Source organism: Ascidiella aspersa, chromosome 5, assembly GCF_963924565.1.
Source record: "Ascidiella aspersa chromosome 5, kaAscAspe10.2, whole genome shotgun sequence".
In the NCBI taxonomy this organism is placed as follows: Eukaryota; Metazoa; Chordata; class Ascidiacea; order Phlebobranchia; family Ascidiidae; genus Ascidiella; species Ascidiella aspersa.
Genome location: NC_139451.1, coordinates 2,929,941 through 2,950,712, shown reverse-complemented (window position 1 = coordinate 2,950,712; position 20,772 = coordinate 2,929,941). Strand labels below are relative to the sequence as shown.

At 34.8% G+C, this 20,772-nt stretch overlaps 1 protein-coding gene and 1 long non-coding RNA gene across 2 annotated transcripts in view; both read right to left on the bottom strand.

Moving 5' to 3' along the window:
• Window positions 1–5,725: 5,725 nt before the first annotated feature.
• On the bottom strand, window positions 5,726–9,756 carry LOC146141493 (uncharacterized). The gene is made up of 3 exons (XR_014498741.1): window positions 9,125–9,756; window positions 8,349–8,534; window positions 5,726–5,823 (listed from the first exon to the last, which is right to left on the bottom strand). It is a non-coding gene; the product is annotated as an uncharacterized LOC146141493 (long non-coding RNA).
• Window positions 9,757–11,804: 2,048 nt separating this feature from the next.
• LOC146141492 (sushi, von Willebrand factor type A, EGF and pentraxin domain-containing protein 1-like) overlaps window positions 11,805–20,772 on the bottom strand; it is a 41,443-nt gene continuing 32,475 nt past the window's right edge. Inside the window, exons 17-25 of the mRNA XM_083390145.1 lie at window positions 19,459–19,644; window positions 18,681–18,857; window positions 16,859–17,038; window positions 15,910–16,086; window positions 14,536–14,718; window positions 13,488–13,673; window positions 12,820–12,996; window positions 11,905–12,081; window positions 11,805–11,815 (exon numbers count right to left, since the gene is read on the bottom strand). Of these exons, the coding sequence (XP_083246271.1) occupies window positions 11,805–11,815; window positions 11,905–12,081; window positions 12,820–12,996; window positions 13,488–13,673; window positions 14,536–14,718; window positions 15,910–16,086; window positions 16,859–17,038; window positions 18,681–18,857; window positions 19,459–19,644 (1,454 nt within the window). The remainder of the gene's footprint in view (window positions 11,816–11,904; window positions 12,082–12,819; window positions 12,997–13,487; window positions 13,674–14,535; window positions 14,719–15,909; window positions 16,087–16,858; window positions 17,039–18,680; window positions 18,858–19,458; window positions 19,645–20,772) is intronic.

Genomic DNA, 20,772 nt, shown 5'->3' with positions numbered 1-20,772 from the left:
AATCATTTATACGAAAAAAATTACTTCCATTGATCAAGACAGGAAATTGCAAAAAAAATATTTGTACATAATACTGTAGCATTCATAAAAATTCCACTACGTTGCTTTATTTGACGTCACTATACACGTGGTGTGACTAGCACTAAACCGAGCGTTATCGGCGTCTCCCGATCCATTCTACTTTATGCTATTCTGCTTGATACGGATGTTATACCAGCGGCTTAAATCACTGTGTTGTTTTATCGTGTGTTGTGAGAATTGTGAATATATACTCAACGAGCAATTACAACTGAGTGAAGTGACTCAGTCTAGAGTTCAAGAATTTAAGGCCAGGAATTTTTGCAGTCTGTTCTTTAGAGTCACGACGTTCAAGGAACGTGTAAGAAACTTAGGCAGCCGTCGGCCCTCGAGGCAGACTTGGACAACTAGATAATTCTAGTTTTCTAATTCAATGGATTGGAGCAAAATGTGACTAATAATTCTAATCTAATTTGTGAATTGCTTGTGTGCTCTAATTCTAGTTCTAATCTAATTCGGATTTCACCAAAAATCCTACTTTGTCCAATGATATTTTTAGTCTCTTAGTGAAAACAAAGAATTTTAATTCAAACTGGTTGAAACGTTACTTTCACGGACTAAAAACCATATGCTATGCTAAAATGAGCACACACATAATTGACATGTACATTCCTATTAAAATACTTCTCGATTTAAATATAATTGATTGTGAATAATAAAATGTAATTTTAGTTTAAATTCTAGTTCAAATTTGTTTTTTTTTTAAGAATTCGGCAATTCTAATTCTAATCTAATTTGAGAAAACTCAAAATGATCTAATTTTAATTCTAATCTAATTTGGAAAAACTGAAATGCTCTAATTTTAATTCTAATCTAATTTTAAAAAAGCTAAAATAAATCTAGTTGTCCAAGTCTGCCTCGCAGGGCCAGTGCCTTACTTAACCGTAGCTACATCTTCTATTAGCTAAGTGACGTTTCTTCGTTTAGGGATATTTCAAAACAACGGAGTCTATGCAAAAAGTGATAGTATTACTACTGGTTAGATCGTAGGGTGGTATCGGTGCGGCAGTGTTTTTTTTAAGGTGTTTCTCCAGCGGCTTCCCAATTTCTCCAGCGGTTTCCCAAAAAATAATAAATAATTCGTTTAAGCAAATATGGCTATTTTTTGGTATTTAAATGAAACACTTGCGGTCTCTTAAAACTACTTAGCGGTCACCCAAACCAAACCTTAAAAAAAAACCTGTCGGTGCCGATCCGATATGATCGATCGGACAAGTACGGATACTAACACTCGGCATCGGCTCCTATACTGTAGTCTTTCCTGTCCTGGCTAAAGTCAGTCATTTATTAATTCTAGTCATTTAAAAGAGAAATATATTTCGCCACAAAATAGCCAGTGACCAGTTCTACAGTTTTTTCCCGCAGCCGCGAAATGCGCAAACGGCCCAAAACTGACAGGAGCAAACGCCTTAACAACTCCTCAAGGTGGTTTCGAGGGGTCTGTGTCGATAACTTGCATCAGTGGGTTCGGGTTCGCTTGGGGAGCCGCCACTTCTTCGCTTTGTACAGCGACCAACACGTGGAACCCAGCATCAATTGAATGCGTGGGTAAGTCGGCTCCGTGTTCGTTGCAAGTATTTTTGAAATGACTCAAGTCCCAGTCAAGTCATTTAAAATTAACTTACATAATAACATTACATACAACCTTCGATAACGTTTTGTTAAATGCCTGGCAGGTTTTCAAGTGTTGAAAGATTAAAGTAAAAGTGGTTTGAATTCTCTTCATCGATTGATCTTATCTCACAGAATAACACTACTAACAACCTTAGATAACGTTTTGTTAATGCCTGCTGGTAAATGTTGAAAGATTCCAGTAAAAACGGCTGAACTTATATTACAGATATCAACGAATGTGAAACTAAAACCGACAATTGCGGCGAAGAGAAATGCACAAACACCCGAGGATCTTACACCTGTGCCGGTTCAAGCTTGTTTCGTTTTCAAACCGCTTTAGTGGTGGTGACAGTTGCCTTAATATCCTGGGTAACAACCCAGTCGGCTTCAATTTAGCTTTGGGTGTTTTTGTAGTAGAAATCGTAGTTTGTTAGAACTTTATAGCTTTATATCCGATTTGTCGTTTTTCTTGACTGAAAATTTTATGTGGAACAAATTGCCGCTGGTAGCGTTTCAAAGAACGAAACGGCGGTTTTATCTAAACATATTTGTCGAATTAACGCATAGGTTTGTCAAATTAGATTTTGTATATAATGTATTATTATGCACTTAATAATTTCACACAATCAACCTCAAAGTTTGTGTAATAAAAACCAACGTTTTCACCAGTTGCTGCCGATATAATCGACTTTAAATTCGTAGAGAATTTCTTTTCGTAAATGAATTATTAGCTTGCCTGATTTTGTACTCAGTTCAATCAAATACACAAATGTAATTTGATTTGCCTTGATTCGTTTACTTACGAAATCAGAAACTCTTCTATAGCATAATTTGTCCACCCAGTCACTTGGAAATAAAACAGTAACCTTCCAATTGCTGGGAATTAAGTCTGTCTACTCAGTTACTAGGAAATAAAAAAGTAAGCTTCCAATTGCTAGGAATTAAGACTGTCCACCCAATTACTTGGAAATAAAAAGCAATTGCAAGGAATTAGGTCGGTCGACCCAGTTAGTTGGAAATAAAAAAGTAACCTTCCAAATGCTAGGAATTAAGAATATCCACCCAGTTACTTGGAAATAAAAAAGTAACCTTCCAATTGCTAGGAATTAAGACTGTCCATCCAGCTACTTGGAAATAAAAAGCAACTTTCCAATTGCTAGGAAATAAGACTGTCCACCCAATTATTTGGAAATAAAAAGCAATTGCAAGGAATTAGGTCGGTCGACCCAGTTAGTTGGAAATAAAAAAGTAATCTTCCAATTGCTAGGAATTAAGTCTGTCCACCCAGTTACTTGGAAATAAAAAAGTAACCTTCCAAATGCTAGGAATTAAGACTGTCCACCCAGCTACTTGGAAATAAAAAAGCAACCTTCCAATTGCTAGGAAATAAGTCTGTCCACCCAGTTACTTGGAAATAAAAAAGCAACCTTCCAATTGCTAGGAATTAAGTCTGTCCACCCAGTTACTTGGGAATAAAAAAGTAACCTTCCAATTGCTAGGAATTAAGACTGTCCGCCGAGTTACTTGGAAATAAAAAAGCAACCTTCCAATTGCTAGGAATTAAGTCTGTCCACCCAGTTACTTGGGAATAAAAAAGTAACCTTACAATTGCTAGGAATTAAGACTGTCCACCCAGTTACTTGGAAATAAAAAAGCAACCTTCCAATTGCTAGGAATTAAGTCTGTCCACCCAGTTACTTGGAAATAAAAAAGCAACCTTCCAATTGCTAGGAATTAAGTCTGTCCACCCAGTTACTTGGGAATAAAAAAGTAACCTTCCAATTGCTAGGAATTAAGTCTGTCCACCCAGTTACTTGGGAATAAAAAAATAACCTTACAATTGCTAGGAATTAAGACTGTCCACCCAGTTACTTGGAAATAAAAAAGTAACCTTCCAATTGCTAGGAATTAAGACTGTCCGCCGAGTTGCTTGGAAATCAAAATGTGACTTCCCAATTGCTTGGAATAACAAAAAAATAATGAATGTTGAAAATAAAAGAGTTTTTCGAAACGTTCAAAATGCTACCTATACTTCTGTATGGAATTTAAGATTCATTCTACGTCTTAAACGTAACGTTATGACTATAAAAGAACTAAGCTATCACTCCCCGAAAAAAAAAAATAAATAAAAAAATGGTTTATGTGAACTAAAATGTTGACAACCATCGGTAATCTTCTGAAACATTGCTTGTCCCAAAAGGCTTTGTCAATTTTAAACCATTTAAATTAAAAAACATCGTTTTTGAGATTTCGGTTGCACGCGAATTTCATTTTGCTTTTCAGCATGTTTTAGTTTTTGTTAAAATATTATTTTCAGCCTGTTACATCTCCACGTTCAAGTTATAACAATGTTGTTGTTTAACTAGCCTACGTAAAACAATGGCCTGACGTAACAACGCTTTTGAAACTTGCTTTGTTTCCTCAATTGTTATGTTTGCCTTTCACTTGCTAAATAAGTTTGAGAAGTAAGCTGTGCTATACCCAGACATGAACAACTAGATTTATTTCATCTTTTTTTTAAATTAGATTTGAATAAAATTCGAGCATTTTAGTTTTTCCAATATAGATTAGAATTACCGAATTCCTAAAAATCAAATTTGAACTAGAATCACATTTAATTATTTACAATAAATTTGATTGAATCGCAGTTTTTCTTGTAAGAAAGTGAACGGTTAATATACGTGTGTGAATTTTATGCCTTTTAAGATTTTTAGACTGTAAAAATTACATACAAGTCGTTCTAACCAAAGAGTTTTAATTGAAATTCTGTGTTTCAACTGAGTGGCTAAAAATGTCATTGGACAAAGTCCAGTTTTGGTAAAATCCGAATTAGATTAGAACTGGAATTAGAGCAAACAGGCAATTTATAAAATCGAATAGAATTAGCCGCATTTTGCTCTAAAACAATGAATTGGAAAACTAGAATTATCTAGTTGTCCAAGTCTGACTGTACCTGGCTAAGTTACTCATTGTAGGAATTTGTTTGGCGAAACTTAGACAAATAAGCATAGTGTGAAAAACTGAATGTTGTTCAATAAACCTGCGTCGCAAAAATAATTGGCGAGTTTGATTTACTCTGTGAATATTTTCATGTTTTAAAAAGGTTCAGCAAACAACTAAAGGTTACTCACTTTCTCACTGACGCCACTTCAGTTTAACCAAGGGAAACAAATTGAGGCTATTCAGTTAAATTAATTTAAGTTCTTAAACCGTCGTAACGACATCATTTGGTATTAGATCGGTCAGCCGTAATTTTTGACCAGGTTATCGGAATAAAATGGGTATATAATTGTTAGGTCAAGTAATTCTGTTGTTAAAATAATCTCTTTATGTAATAAACTAAACATTATTTTTTTTGTATAATATTTTTCAAGCAACACTTTTTTATTTCAATCAAAACACAACCATAACAAGATTAAGTCGTGCAAATGGCTCAATGAGAAATAAATAGGCCTACACTTGGGAGAATAATGGATAGAATTTTGAACGTTTCCAAAAATGATTGAATATGAATAAAAAGTTATTCGAAACGTTCAAAATGCTGCCTACATCTCTATGGGCTTTGATATTCTTACTACGTCTAACTACAACCTCCAGCCATTATCTTAGGATTTATGCTAAACGTTTAAAATGATAACGACTTCTTAATGGGCTTTGTTATGAACACAGTAATGGGTTTTATGAATGTTTTTTTATCAATCAGCACACATAGCTACTAGTTTTAAAAGGCAAAATATAAAAGCTTTAAGTAACAAAAAGTGCGTATCAGCTACAAAGTTAACAGCTAAACATTTAAAGAATGACTGTTACAATCGTAGCTTCAATCACCCACAACGCTACCAGTAGTTGCAAACATTTTCGCTTAATTTCCAAAGTAAAAAACAGTGTTGACAACAAAATAGTTAAACAATTTCGATAAGTGCAAATCCAAAAGAAAAAATTCGGCCGAGCATTTAAAAGCGGGTAGGGCTGTCTATCCTATTTTCAAAAGCTAGTACGAAGTCACAGTTAAAAAGCTACATTACTAGAAATAGAACACGATTAGAATTTAAAGGGAATTGACTAAAGCGATTGCAGAAAGAAGAATCACCGCCAAAGTTGTTGTGAAGTGGAAAATTCCAGCACTGCCACCTGTAAAAAGAAAACACACAATAAGACCTATAAAGCAACAGCATGTAAAGCGGAATTATATATAATACCATAGTATCGAGATAAACGACATAATAAACCCAAATACGCAGTAATATTCACAATAGAATAAGAACTTAATCGTCGAAATAAGCCCTAAATCCATCGGAATAAGACCCACAAGGCAATAATAGATTCAAATACGCAGTAATATCCATGACAGAATAAGACCTAAAGTCGTCTGAATACATCTTTTTTGAATAAGACCTACATTCATCGGAATGAGAATAGGTAGAGGATATGGGTATGGGACGACTCGGGGCCATCGGTCTGGCATAGGCCGTTTTGGTGTCGCTGTTTGGGTAAAAGGTCGTTTAGATCAGTTGTTCCCAACGCATGGGTCGCCTGATTATTTTGGGGGGTCGCTTGTTTTTCAGGCATATTGTATCTTTTCACAAAACTGGAAATCATAATCACAAAATATAAAAACTAAACAGCGAAACCGGCTGGAAGTTAAAGCTGACATGCGTGACTCTATATTAGGGCTGCGGAGTCGGAGTCGGACTCGGGACTCGAGTAAGACCGCGTAAAACTACCCGAGTCCCAAGTCCGACGTGCGCATGCGCAGTATCAAATTGTAAAACTGTTAATGCGGTAAAAGTAAGTAGTAAAAGTGTAATAGCAAGTGGTGAAATATTTTTTCAACCATGTAATGCGGGTGGATCAATTATGACACCAATATGAGTGGATTGCAGAAAATCCACCTTCATTTAGTTGCGTAAATGGGTAAAATACAGGCTGTAGAGTCAGAGCTGGACTCGGGACTGGACGAAATCTTACATTTGGCCGGAGTCGGACTCGGGACTTGGGAGTCGGACTCGGGTGTATTTTTTTGACCGGAGTCGGACTCGGGACTTGGGAGTCGGACTCGGGTGTATTTTTTTGACCGGAGTCGGACTCTGGTTGTTTTTAACCGACTCCGCAGCCTTGCTCTATATGCTCAAGCAAAATAATGCTTCGATTTCAAAAACTCACTGAGAGCAAGCGAGCACAACTATCTCATTAGTAAATTAATAAACATGTTATTTTCGGAAAAAGTAACTGCTTTTGTAGTGCAGTTTGTTTGCAACGCAATCTTGTATTTGCTTGGGTCGCAAGATTATATCAAATTAATTTTTTTTTTCAAACTGGGTCGCCTTAAAAACGTGTTGGGAACCACTGGTTTAGATCTTGTTTTTGTCTGTTTTTAACCTTGAGTCCATGGACCCTTTGGGGGACGTGAACTATAGTTTTAGGGGGCCAATAATAGCCTGATTAAAATATTAGAGTATATTTGAAAAGTGATAAATTTTTTAAAGAAAAAAGGTTTAATGGTAAAATTGTTCGTCCGGCGAAATTTTATCAAAGTACTAACGTTTCGACAACCTATTCGGGCAATCTTCCTCGGGTTAATAATTTTGCAACTATAAGCCAAATAAAAAATATATACCAGGCAAACAATAAAGGTAAAAACACAATCGACCACGTTTAATTAAAAATAAAACGTTTTTGCACTGAATGTCTTGAAATTCCATTTCCCTTTTTAACATTTTTTGACCGAAAACAGCATACTATTTATGTTGTATTATGACGTCGTTTTATGACGTCATCAAAATTTCTCGATCCATGAGAAAATTGTTTTCGGTGTCGGTGGTAAAAAAGTTTAACTGAACTAGATAAAAATTGCTGCAATAGAAAAACTCAAATGTGGATGAGAAAAACTCCTGTATAACACAGCACAGAGGCAATATTATAATTTGTTTTTACTCGAATTGATTGAATTAGAATTACAGAATAAACTAGTTCAGATGGATGTTTTGAAGCAGTGACTTTTTTAAACATGTTTTCTGCACTAGAGAAACGCAGTTCCACCCAAGCCACTATTCCTGTAAAATTAAGTACAGTGACACAAATGAAACTAAGTTCTTCAACAAATCTAGCTTTTTTTTAATTGGTCTGTGGCCCACGTCAAAATGGTTGGTTCTCCTATTTATTTTTTATTGTTTTCGTTTGCAAAAATTAGAAAGTTGTTACATTAGAAATAATCGTGACTGCACTAGTGCACTACAAGAAACGTGGGTCAACTGACCCTTGAGTTTTTATAGGGCCGCGAAATATCAAAATACTTGCAATGGGTCCACCAGGCAAAATTTTTAAAAAAAGTTCGGGAACTGCTGTCGGATAATATTCCGTTCCAGATTTTTAAGGGTATTTAACGTAATTATTTGTAACAGAATAATAAAATACGTGTAATAATAAAATGCAAGGTAACATTGCATATTGCCGTTCGACTGTTTTTTTTTTTTGTAATGCCAACGTAAAACTATTCGACCAAGAAAGTTTAAATTTCAACAAAAAATGTAGATGCAATACACTAAAATACATACAACTCAGCCAACTTAATCAACTCCATTTAAATGTCGTCCTCGTTAAGAACCGCTACACTAGAAAGCAACTATTACCAATGGCAGGATTGGAGTACTACTTACTGTCGCATGTCGGTATCACGATATTCCAGTTATCAGATCTCGTTCCATCGCACACAAGCGACCCAGAGCTGGAAAGTGCAAAGCCTGTGTCGCAAGTAACGTTCACAGCTGTGTTGTAAGCGATGGTTCCTGTTGTGTCAATTGAAGTTGCTCCGTTGGTCACAGTCAAGGCCGCGCATGTAATTGCTAAAAAAAAAAAAAAATTAAGTAAAACGTTCCACAAAATACGGTGTTGTGTAATGACAGTGCACGTAAGTCACTGTTTTCAAATGACTTGACTTAACTAAAGTCCTGTGACCAAAATGACTTGACTTCAGTCTTTTGAGCAAATGACTTGACTTGGGACTTAAATCATTCAGTCAAATACCTTGGGTTAACATTAAGTGTATTCAAATATTTTTTTTAACATTTTTTTTCTTTGGCCGATATTTTAGTCCGAAAATATGATCTAATTATTCCTGTACGAGTTTTAGCATCACACCAAGATATTATGCAAAACAAAATTTTAATAATTATTAAAGGTATATAAACTAAACGTTTTTTAGTTTTTAGTTGTAATTAAGTCAAGTTTTGAACAGTTCCCAGATTTATAAAAAAAATCAGTATAGGTATCGGGTACCGGTTGACAAAATTGTAAAAGGGCGGAAATCGGTATCGGTTAAAAAAGTGATATCGGTCGATCTCTAATAAAAAGTATTATATCCGGCCCGCGATCTTTATTATTTACAGTTTACGAAAAAAGTTTGGTAACTCCTGCATTAGCGTTACATTTTCACCTGTGCACGTTAATGTTGCTGGGGTCCAAGTGTTAGTTGAAGCAGCACAAGTTGATGTTGCAGTAGCTATAGAGAAACCAGTATTGCAAGTCACTGTAACGGTATCATCGTTTGCAAAACCACCAGCAGCTGGGACAGCAGATGGTGCAAGAGTTCCTTCGACCACAGCAGGCAATGCGACGCATGCAGCTGCGTTAAAATGAATGTTGTATAAGTAACGGGAGCACTTGTGTATGAATGGTTCAGTGTCCACAAGCAAAACGCATACAAGTCAAAATTCGCAGGGTCGTACCGCAATATTGTATGTAAACCAAAAAACAACTATAAGTAAAAACCGAGTAAAAACAGGCTTCAGTTATTGACAAGAAAGAAATACCAATAGAAGTAAATAAAATAAAAGCATACCATATACAGTAGAGCGGTGTTTCTCAACCAATGAATTTGGTTGGCCGCCGACCACAGAAATTTTATATTTCAAGATGTTTTTAAATTGGTTATTAGCAAGATTTGCATGAATTTTAAAAGAAATGCTGACAACGAGTTCAGTGAAAAAAACACCTATTGTTATCTAAAATACGGTGGATATGCAGTAATCCACTTATTGGGGGTCTCGTGAACTTACAATAGACGAAAGAACATATTAAATGAAATGGCTGTGTGTGTTTAATAATGGGCTGCTAAGTCGGTTATGAAACGTTTTTGAAACTCGGGTTCGGCTCTTCAAACAGGGTGTGCATTTCTTGCTGTCAAACTGGTCACTGACGGCGTTTGCACAATAATTTCGGACAAAACATGTCGGCGGAATAGAACTGGGAATAGTAAAAATTGAAAAAAAAAGATAAATTTGTCAAAAATATTTAAAAAAAAAAGTCAGTAAAATCACTTGGAAAATAACTCAATTCCAAGTCAAGTCATTTGCAATATAACTTAAGTCCAAGTCAAGTCATTTTTTTTAATAACAAGTCAAGTCCCTGTACAAGTTAGCAGTTGCACAACACTAATCTCAAAACAAAACGATAAAATATAAAAATTGTAAATATCGTCCGATTATTATGAGCAATATGTCAACTCGGAAAACAAAACATAAATACATTTAGAAATTTAATTGTTTTACATAAAAAACTTGAGATAAATAGCTCACTTTTATAAAATATTAACCCAAGTTATTTAACTCAACGACTCAAGTCCAAGTCAGGTATTTTGACCAAAATACTTACGGTTACGTTAAGCTAAATCATTTTACCAAAGCGACTTAAGTCAAGTCTAGTGATTTCAAAACAGCGACTTAAGTCAAGTCATTACAACACGGCCAAAAAGTTTATTATTTTTACTTTCAAAATGAAACGGTAAGCCACTTACAAACACATGTGGGCAGAGCAGCCGACCAGTTGTTAGTTTCTGTTCCGTCGCATGTCAAGGCCGCTGATCCAGATATAATATATCCGGCTTGGCATGTAAAGGTATGTTGTGCATTGTAAGCTGTAACTGCAGTTGTATCGACTCCGTTGGTGATGGAGGTTACCGCACATTCGATTACTAAAAGTATAGACAGTGTAATTCGTTTGAATCTTTGAAATCTAAATTTTAAGTATTTTGCCAACAGAAAAGCAAAAAAGGATTTGGTTGTACTAACAGTATGTAGGAAGCATTGGCTCCCTCTGAGCCTGTAGCGCAGTTGATAGGGCCGACCGTCGCCCTGAGTTCGAACCTCACCCAGGCTAGTTTTATGAACAGAATGCAGCAGGCAACGGGAATAAGGTTGTTTCTCGACTGGCTACCTTTGTGCCTGTGTAGCTCAGTTGGTAGAGCTTAGTAACGGTTACTACTTACTATTCCGTTGTAAGATGTTTTTACAGGCGTTTTAACTACATTGGTCACGGCTGAATCCCCAAGGGCATTCAAAGTAATTGTTTTTGATAAAATAATAAAATACATGAATCGACATAAAAGGTAACGTTGCACAATGCACATTGCAATTCGATTTTTGTCATTTTTGGTAATGCCTGCGTAAAAATATTAAACAAAAAAAACAACTGAATTTCAACCAAAAAAAAGAAAATGCAAAACAGTTAAAATACAGCCAACTTAATCAACTCAAGTTAAATGTCGCAATAATTTCACGTAGCAAATGTTTTGCTTTTATATTATATATAATATAAAAAATATAAATATATTTACTTGAATACTTTTTAACGACAAACCAAACTTTTATTTTTTAACGACAAAAAAAAAACTTTTTAACACACAAGAAAACTCAATTCGTTGAATTACCAATGCAAGTAAGTGATGTAGGATCCCAGGTGTCTGTCGTGGTACAAAGTGAAGAGGAATCAGCACCAGTAGCAACCTTATACCCGGCATTGCAGGTGATTGACACTGTCCCAGTGTAGCCGCCAACAGGGACAGCTGGGAAAGTTCCTTGGGTGAGGGTCGTCGGTTCAGCGGCGCATGTGGCGGCTGTAAATAATTAGAAAACGTATTTAAAATAATCGAAAAGTCAGTTTTTTTTTCTTGTTTAGCGATAGAGAGGGTATGCAACCAGTATTGTAAAGTCATATCGAAACAATTTAAGTCCCAGTCACGTCATTTGCAAAATACCTTAAGTCCCAGTCAAGTAATTTGTAAAAAATAACTTAATTCACGGCCATTAAGGTATAGTCAAACAATGGACGGAACAGGCCTAACGGATGTCTGGTTTCAAACTTTTTTCGTTTTTTTAGTCTGGTTGCTTATTTTTTGACGTTTAGGAAATTTCTTTACCGAAAACTGTTCAAACTTACCAACACATGTGGGCAGAGCAGCCGACCAGTTGTTGGTTTCTGCTCCGTCGCATGTCAAGGTCGCTGTTCCAGATATAACATATCCAGCGTTGCAGGTAAAAGTATGAGCTACGTTGTAAGCTGTAACTGCAGTTGTTCCCACTCCGTTGGTGATTGAGGTGGCCGCGCAGGTTATAGCTGAACACCGTATGTTAATCAATTACAAAGTTATCAAGTAACGGTTAATATTCAGTTGTAAGCTGTTTTCACAGAAGTTTTAACTACATTGTTTACGGCTAAATCCCTAAGGGTATTGAACATAATTATTTTTAGTATAAAATTAAAATACATAATTCGACATATGAGGTAACATTGTATATTGCCGTTTGTTTTGATTTTTCAGGATTTTTTGTAATGCTAATGTAAAAATATTCATCATAAAAAACAATTAAATTTCAACCAAAAAAAAAGAAAATGCAAAACAGTTAAAATACAGACAACTCGGCGAACAGAAACAACTAATTTAAATGTCGCAGTAATTTCGCTGAGCAAACGTTTTACTTTGAAAAAAAATATATGTATAATTGTATATATTATATAAGTAAACCCGAACACGAGAAAACAGTTTAACACTATCACACGCGTGTGTTTAAAACTGAAATTAAACTAGAACATGAGTATAATCAAAAAGGTTTAGTTTTATGTTTTTCTCTAAAAAACTGATAATTAGTTATAAATTAAAGTATATATTACTATGATTTAACAGGAATTACAAAATGTCCAATTACTTTTGTTTTGGAGTACTTACAAAACTTCAATTATTTCAAAATGAAAGTTTTAAACAAAAAAAAAATTTGAATGAGATTTATTTAAATGCAAGTCAAAAAAGGTTGAAATTACTTTTTTTAATGAACCAAAAAAAGTGTTCAAACTTACCAGCACATGTGGGGAGAGCAGCCGACCAGTTGTTGGTTTCTGTTCCGTCGCATGTTAAGGCCGCTGTTCCAGATAAAACATATCCGGTGTTGCAGGTGAATGTAAATGAAGCGCCGTGAGCTGTCGTTACAGAGGTTCCTCCTCCGTTGGTTATTGTGGTTGCCGCACATTCGATTGCTAAATCCACATTTTTTATATTTTAGTTTTCTTTAATAAGTTTTTTTCATATTTAAAAATACTATCATTGGAAAGAGGCATATAAAATGCGTTATTTCACCTGAAGTAGGACTTGTTAACAATTCGTTATGTAAATGTTAACAATTAGTTATATATAGATTTTCACGGCACTCATTTAAAAATGGGGAGATTATGACATACTTGACTAGGTATATCAAATAATACTTATTTTCAGGAATAAAAAGAAAATATAAAGCATTTAAAATATAGACAACTCGGCGAACCTAATTAACTCTATTTAAATATCGCAATAATTTCGCGAAGCAAATGTTTTGCTTTAATGTATACATTTAACTAAAGTAAAATACGAGAAAATAAATAAACACGTACGAATCAAAACATATTGTAACTTTTCAACGACCAAGCAAAACAAAAATTCGCCCTTTGAACCCACAACTGTGCTGTTGTATAAACTAAATTCGTTGAATTACCGATGCATTCAAGTGATGTTGGATCCCAGGTGTTTGTCGAGGTACAAAGCGCAGAAGAATCGGCACCAGAAGCCAGCTCAAACCCGCTGTTGCATGTGATTGTCTGTGTGCCGGTGTAGCCTCCAGAAGGGATAGGTGTAGTGAAAGTTCCTTGGGTGAGGCTTGGTGCAGCGGAACAAGTGGCGACTGTTTTAAATAGAAGAACAATTAAAAAAAAATCGAGAGAAAAAAAGTTTTTTTTTCTTGTTAAGGAAGAGAGAGCACAAATATTGTAAGTATCTGCAAGACGACTGCGTACAAATATAATTTTGTGATTTTGTTTGTCAGAAAGTATATAATAGCAGTGTTGTGAAACAAACATATTAAAACAACCCAAGTCCCAGCCAAGTCATTTACAAAACAACTTAGTATAGGGTCGAGTCATTTGCAAAAACAACTTAGGTCCCAGTCATGCAATAAGTCACAGTTAAGTAATTTGCAAATAAACTTAAGTCCAAGTCTCGTCTATGTATTTCAACATAGAAAGCACACATCCAGATCGTAACACGTTGTTTTCACAGCAATATTTCGCCCAGCAAAAAAACAAAAACAATGGCAAGCTTAAGATGTTTTATTTAATAATGAGGAAAATAGCCCAATTGTACTCCTAATGTATTTTAAAGCACTTATATTTCAGTAAGTAATTTGCGTAAATGGTATAAGGTAAAGTCAAGTCATTTAAAAACAGCGACTTAAGTGCGATAAAGTCAAGTCATTGACTTGAGTCATTACAACAACAAGACCGTATTTGACAATGTAGTGCTTTCTAATCTAAATTTTTGTCGTGAAACAAGAATAACTATTCACGATTAAAGGTATGAATCGTGTAAATATGCCGTTGCTACCATGCATTCTATAGTATCCTAAAAATATCTCTTGGTTTTTATTTTATCCGACATTACGTCGGTCTACAGAAGTCCCCTTCATCAGGAAATACAACAACAGCACGCTCAATATCGAAAAGAGCTTCTTTTTAGTATGGTGTGTAACATTGAACTCGATAATTTACCAACGCATGTGAGTGATGTCGGGTCCCAGGTGTCTGTCGTGGTACAAAGTGATGATGAAACGCCACCAGAAGCCACACTATACCCGGCATTACAGGTGATTGACACTGAGCCGGTGTAGCCTCCAACAGGGATAGCAGGAAAAGTTCCTTGTGTGAGGGTCGCTGCAGCGGCGCAAGTGGCGACTGTTTGAAATTTTTTTAATAAATTTCAATATTATGTAGTAAGAACATCAGTATATAATGTTGAATGTTGCGCATATCTAATTATATGTGTTCAAAAAAACAACATGGGTACAACATGTCTAACTACGGCCAACAAATAACCCCGAGTCTACAGCCTGTATTTCACCCAATTTATGTAACTGAAATCAGGTGGATTATCAGCAATCAACTTACAAGGGGGTCGAACGTGTCATATAATTCATCCACCAACAATACATGGTTGGAAAATATCCACCATATGCTATTCCACCATTACAATTTACAGTTGGCGGCAAACTCCCATTTGTCCTGACTCCAAGTCCGCGGACCTGGCAAAAAAAGGCCCTAATTCTAAACATTATATACACATATATATACTGGTGAGGCAGACTATAGAAAAAAAGAAACGAGGAGAAATACATTATCTAAAAAAAGTAATTAGTGTACCGAAAAGCGATGAGAAATTCTTCTTTTTTTCTGCAGTCTACCTCATATACTTAGAATTAGTGCTTTTTTAATATGTTAAAAATGGTTCGAAAGTTTTGGGATACATTTGAAACGTTTTAGCTACTTCTTTTTGGACTTTGATATTCATTACTACGTACAACTGAAACTCGAACTATTATATTTTAACATTAAAATATAAAAATGTGATGAAATTTTAGTAAATTTATATAGCTTAGCTGTTCAAATTGTTCATTTTAACAAATGTTATTGATTAACCTTTAAAACATTAAACATTTTACCACGATATGACAGTTGAAACAATTAGAGAATGGAATCGATTGTCTTTATACCAACCTAAAAGTATAATGTTTAATGAAAAAACTTTTCTGATTCAGTCGACAGCATTAAGTACAATTCGCCAATGTACAATGTGCGAGTTGAAACTGATAGCTTATGAGACTCATCGAAATAGTTGGAATTTAAAAATATAAATTTCGAGTTGGAATTAGTCCACACTTTACAGCAACTTAGTTTAAATACATTCAAGGAGATGGCGGGATGGCCTGGTGAAAAAGACAAACAGCATAGTAAAACGAATCGACTAAGATCCATTATTTTTATATAATATTGTTCGACACAACCACGATCTATTAGTTCCTTAGTTGCCCTTTAAAAAAAGCTAAATTTTAAAATTTAAATTTTGAGTTGCAATTAGTTGGCACTTACCAACACATGTGGGTACAGCAGCCGACCAGTTGTCGGTTTCTGTTCCGTCGCATGTCAAGGCCGCTGTTCCAGATATCACATATCCAGCGTTGCATGAAAATGTAAATGAATTGCCGTGAGTTGTAGTTACAGTTGTTCCTAATCCGTTGGTTATAGAGGTGGCCAAGCATTCGATTGCTGAAATACATATATTTTATAGTTTAGTTATCCTAGATATTTTTTCTTTCTTATTAAAAATACTATCATTGGAAAGAGACATATAAAATGGGTTATAAAACTTGAAGTACTTCTCTTCACAAATCTTAACAATTCATTTTATGTATATTTTCACGACACTCTTCCAAAAGTGAAAAGATTATGACAAATAATAATACCAGTTTAAAGCCGATACCGGACACCAAGCAGTTAAGGCAAAATTGTTAAAAAAAATCGCCATCATCTTAAAACAGATACATATCCACATGATGTAAGCCTATGTATATTTATTTAATTTGCAATCAGAGGCATTTTTTCTTAAACTTCTTGTTTTGTTTGTTTGTAAAAGCCTAAATTGCCGTAATTGTATGTTTCATCTAGATATTATTTTTATTCACACTGTTTTAAAGCAAGCTTTTAAACAGAAAATTCTGTCACAAAGGAATAAATTAGTTAAAGTACACAATACACAAACGCTGGTCTAGTAGAATCCTACTACTTTTTTCACAATAACGAAACGAGTTTTTCAAACTGAAATTGCAAAAAAACAATAAATATAGGATAATAAATATAAACATAATATTAATGGGCTACTTGACCTTACTCGCACCCTAACTCAAATAACGTCTCCAAAAATATGTTGCCAATGCAAAAGACTTGAATAAACATCAATAAAAAATAAAATAAAACAACTTGGGTGTAATTGCACATAATTTAAACTGTGTGTCATAAAAACGAAATATTATAACGTTACCGATGCAGGTAAGTGATGTTTGATCCCAGTTGTCTGTCGCGGTACATGTTGCAGAAGAAGCAGCACTAGAATCTACCTTAAACCCACTGTTACATACGATTGTAACTGTCCCAGAGTAGCCGCCAGCAGGGATAGTTGGGAAAGTTCCTTCGGTCAGGGTGGGTGCAGCGGCACAGGCAGCTGTATATTTACCAATTTGGAATTAATCTAGGAAAAGCCTTAAAAAAATTTACTTAATTGTTTAAACACTTATAGAATTGATATTGTATTAGAAACTAGAAGAAATACCCGGCGTTGCCCAGGATAAACAGGTTAAAACTGAGTATTTTTCAGTTTAAATTAAACTGGCAAAAGACTAATGTATAGTTGAAACGGTGATGTAAATTAATTACACCTACAATAACCACAATAATGTACGAAGCCAACCTGAATTTTGTTACAAAATGAAACAATCCATCACATTGTGGGCTCTTTATCACTATTGCACATTACGTTGTAACATGTTAAACTGCTAGCCTCATGTTATAGGCCATGTTTATGAAAAATAAATACGGCAGTCAAGATATTACCAAAAACTAATGTTACGGATAGAGTAAAATCTTCGTCAGAGGCATAAATAAATCGAAAAAAATTTAACGGGCATAACATTTTAGGTATACCTAAACGTTTAAATTACGTGTTAGCTAGAAACTTTAAATCATTTAATGGGTTTTTATGCCTCACGCGGTGATCGAAAGGCGGTAGATCTGCACTGTAAAAAGCAAAGGCGCTGGTCGTCCCTATTCTGTTTGACGCTAAGTGTGTCTGAAATCGGTTAACCTAATGCCCTGAAATAGGTCACTAAAGGAAGTGTGCGAACGCGCTGTGACCACTCAATAACTAATCCACGTAGTATCAGCCTTGTATAAGCTTGCTGAAGCCTTATGTTTATGTATGTTATAGCTAATGATTTAAAAAATTGTGGGGAATTTAACATAAAAATTGGAATGTTTTGTTTAAATTGAACTACTAAGCACGCAACCTTGGCTAAGCACCTCTCGCATATTTTACCTAACGAAAACCCGTGACATATATCAGGCGAAGATACACACTCACCGACTCATAAACCTTCTCGTTTATGCAGAAATTTAATAATATATATGTGTTTTTTGCATTTCGCGGTGTTGGAAAACTTGTACTACATTGTAACACCGAAATGGCGATGATTTTCCCTCGACTGCTTGCCGCTAAATATATCTGGAAGGGTTTAACTAAATGCCTAGCATGTGAAAGCGAAATCTAATCGAGTGCCGTGGAATAAAAGTTTGAAGCCGCATGTTACCGCCAATGATTTAAAAATATTGCGACAATTTAACATGCAACCAAAGTGCAACGTTGTGTGTTGTTTTATCACAGCACTTGGCTAAGCATGTCATACATCGTTTCGGTAGCTAAATCCCGTGACATAATTTGATTGGGAAAAACTCTCAAGTAAAACAATTAAGTTTTAGCAGTAGACTTGCATGATAGCGTATACGTCATTCTGGTGCTAAACTGCGTCAAACGTGAGAAAAATCCCCATTGAAAATAAAAATTGCTTCTTGTTAAACTGCTGCAATAAACGCAATATTTTTATTCTAAATGATGCAAAAATATATTTTCAAATGGCATAAAAACTAACTTTTTTTTAAAAAAAGATAAGGTAATTTCCAAACCTATCCATCAGTTTTCCAAACAAGTGGAAAAAGTGTTAAAAAAATAACAGCTTATGAGCTTTAGTTGCCTTATTGAAATAGTTTAATCTTAAAACATAAATTTTCAGTTGCAAATAGTTCGCACTTACGAACACATGTGGGTACAGCAGCAGACCAGTTGTCGGCTTCTGTTCCGTCGCATGTCAAGGTGGCTGTTCCAGATATCACATATCCAACGTTGCAAGAAAATGTGAATGAATCGCCGTTAGCTGTAGTTACAGTTGTTCCGACTCCGTTGGTTATTGTGGTTGCCAAGCATTCGATTCCTAAATATGTGTGATGAAGTTCGTTAAACGTTATGAATGATTTGTTTGTTTTTTTTCTTTTGTTCATATTTTACTGTACACATTGATTCCATGAAGGGCTCCGTATATATGACATTGAAACTTGGAAGGGTTAAAGGTTTATTGTAAGCTGTTATATCAGATGTTTTGGGTAAATGTTTGCTCTCAAATTACACAGGAGGTTTGTTTTTGGGCTAAACTTTATCAAATTATTCAAAAATTAAACATTGCAGTCCCTTGTCACTTTCAACAATTAAATGTTTATTATTTATAATACAAGATAAACAAACATAACGTAAATGTGAACTAATTATGTATAATACAAACAAAATTGTCATTAGTAATATGATTGTTTTATGATAAATAAAGTGATCTTTAAATCTGATCATCAACAGGCACTATTTGGCAACCTAACAATCACTACTTACGTTAACATAAATATCCTTAAAGAAATCTTCAATTTCTTTTAATATTAGTAATTCTGTACACTTTTTCATATTGCATTAGTAAGTAAAGCGCTGAGCAAAAAAATACTGATCTTGTTGTTGCTGTGTAGAACTTCAAACCAGTGACGGCTTTTTACCTGTGCATGTTAGTGTGGGTGCAGACCAGGTGTCACTTCCAGTACAAGTCGCTGTATCAGTAGCTATAGAGAACCCGCTATTACAAGCCACTGTGACTGTTTCACCGTTAACAAAACCTCCAGCAGCAGGTACAGCATTTGGTGTAAGTGTTCCTTCGACCACAGCAGGTAGAGCAGTACATGCAGCTGTGATACAGTAATTTTGTTTACATACGACTTAAACCAATTATAACTAAGTAGAAGCCTAGAATGACAAGGTAAAGCTGCTATCAGCGTTTTACAAATAAATTTGGCCGTTTTGTGGCTTACAGCAGGGGTGGCCAAAACGTCAATCAGCACATTTCACCTGGTCGATCGCGTCGAATATGTGTTACGTCATTACAGTAGCTGTCGCACACAAGGACAAGCCTAATAAATCGGGAAATTATATTTTGACTTGTCCAAATAAACCAAAATTTACACGTCAGGTCAAAATTTGTCAAAATTATTTTAAGAAAAAATGTTTAAAAATACACACAAATCGTTTACAAAATTAAAAAAAAACTAAGTCAGTTTATGAAACTGTCGTTCAATTACAATTTTATCACAAAAAAAAATAGTTTTGAGTTATATTTAACAACATTTAAACTGTATTAGGTCTTCATTAAAATAATAAACGGTATACACAAGCTTGCAGAATTAACATCCCAGGCATAGTTTAATCATTAACAGCTCAACTTTGTTTTTGCATTACAGAGTTGTTTATCACTGATTTGGGCAAATGTTTTGAACTCTTTTTTTTTCTTGTGATTTGATTTTTCTAAAATAAACAGCGTCTTGTTTATCTTTGTCATTTTTATGGTTGTTTGTCATTTTTAAATGACAAAAATATCAACTTAGCATTTTCATTAGTTTTGCATTATTCCGAAAAAAATAACTAATTTGTGTTCGACCGGTAGTCAGTAAAGCATCTGGAACGTGTGATTGACGACGCCCAGACACTAAAGCAATACTTCAAATAACAATATGTTGTTTAAATCAGTGGTTTTCAACCAGGGTTCCGCTAGTACAGGCCAGGGGTTCCGCAATTTCGAAATTGTTAAGCTAATTGAGGTGTGTTTATTACACTGGGGTTCCTCGAACCTGTGAAATGTTTCCATAGGGTTCCACTCCAGCAAAAAGGTTGAAAAGCACTGGTTTAAATCAATGTATTTCTAATAGGTCAAAATTTTGTCAAAAAAATATATATTTTTAGGTCAAAATTTCAATTTTTTTGGTTAAAATTTCTTATTATTTAGGTCAAAATAATCGCCCTACTAATAAAGCGTTTTTGAC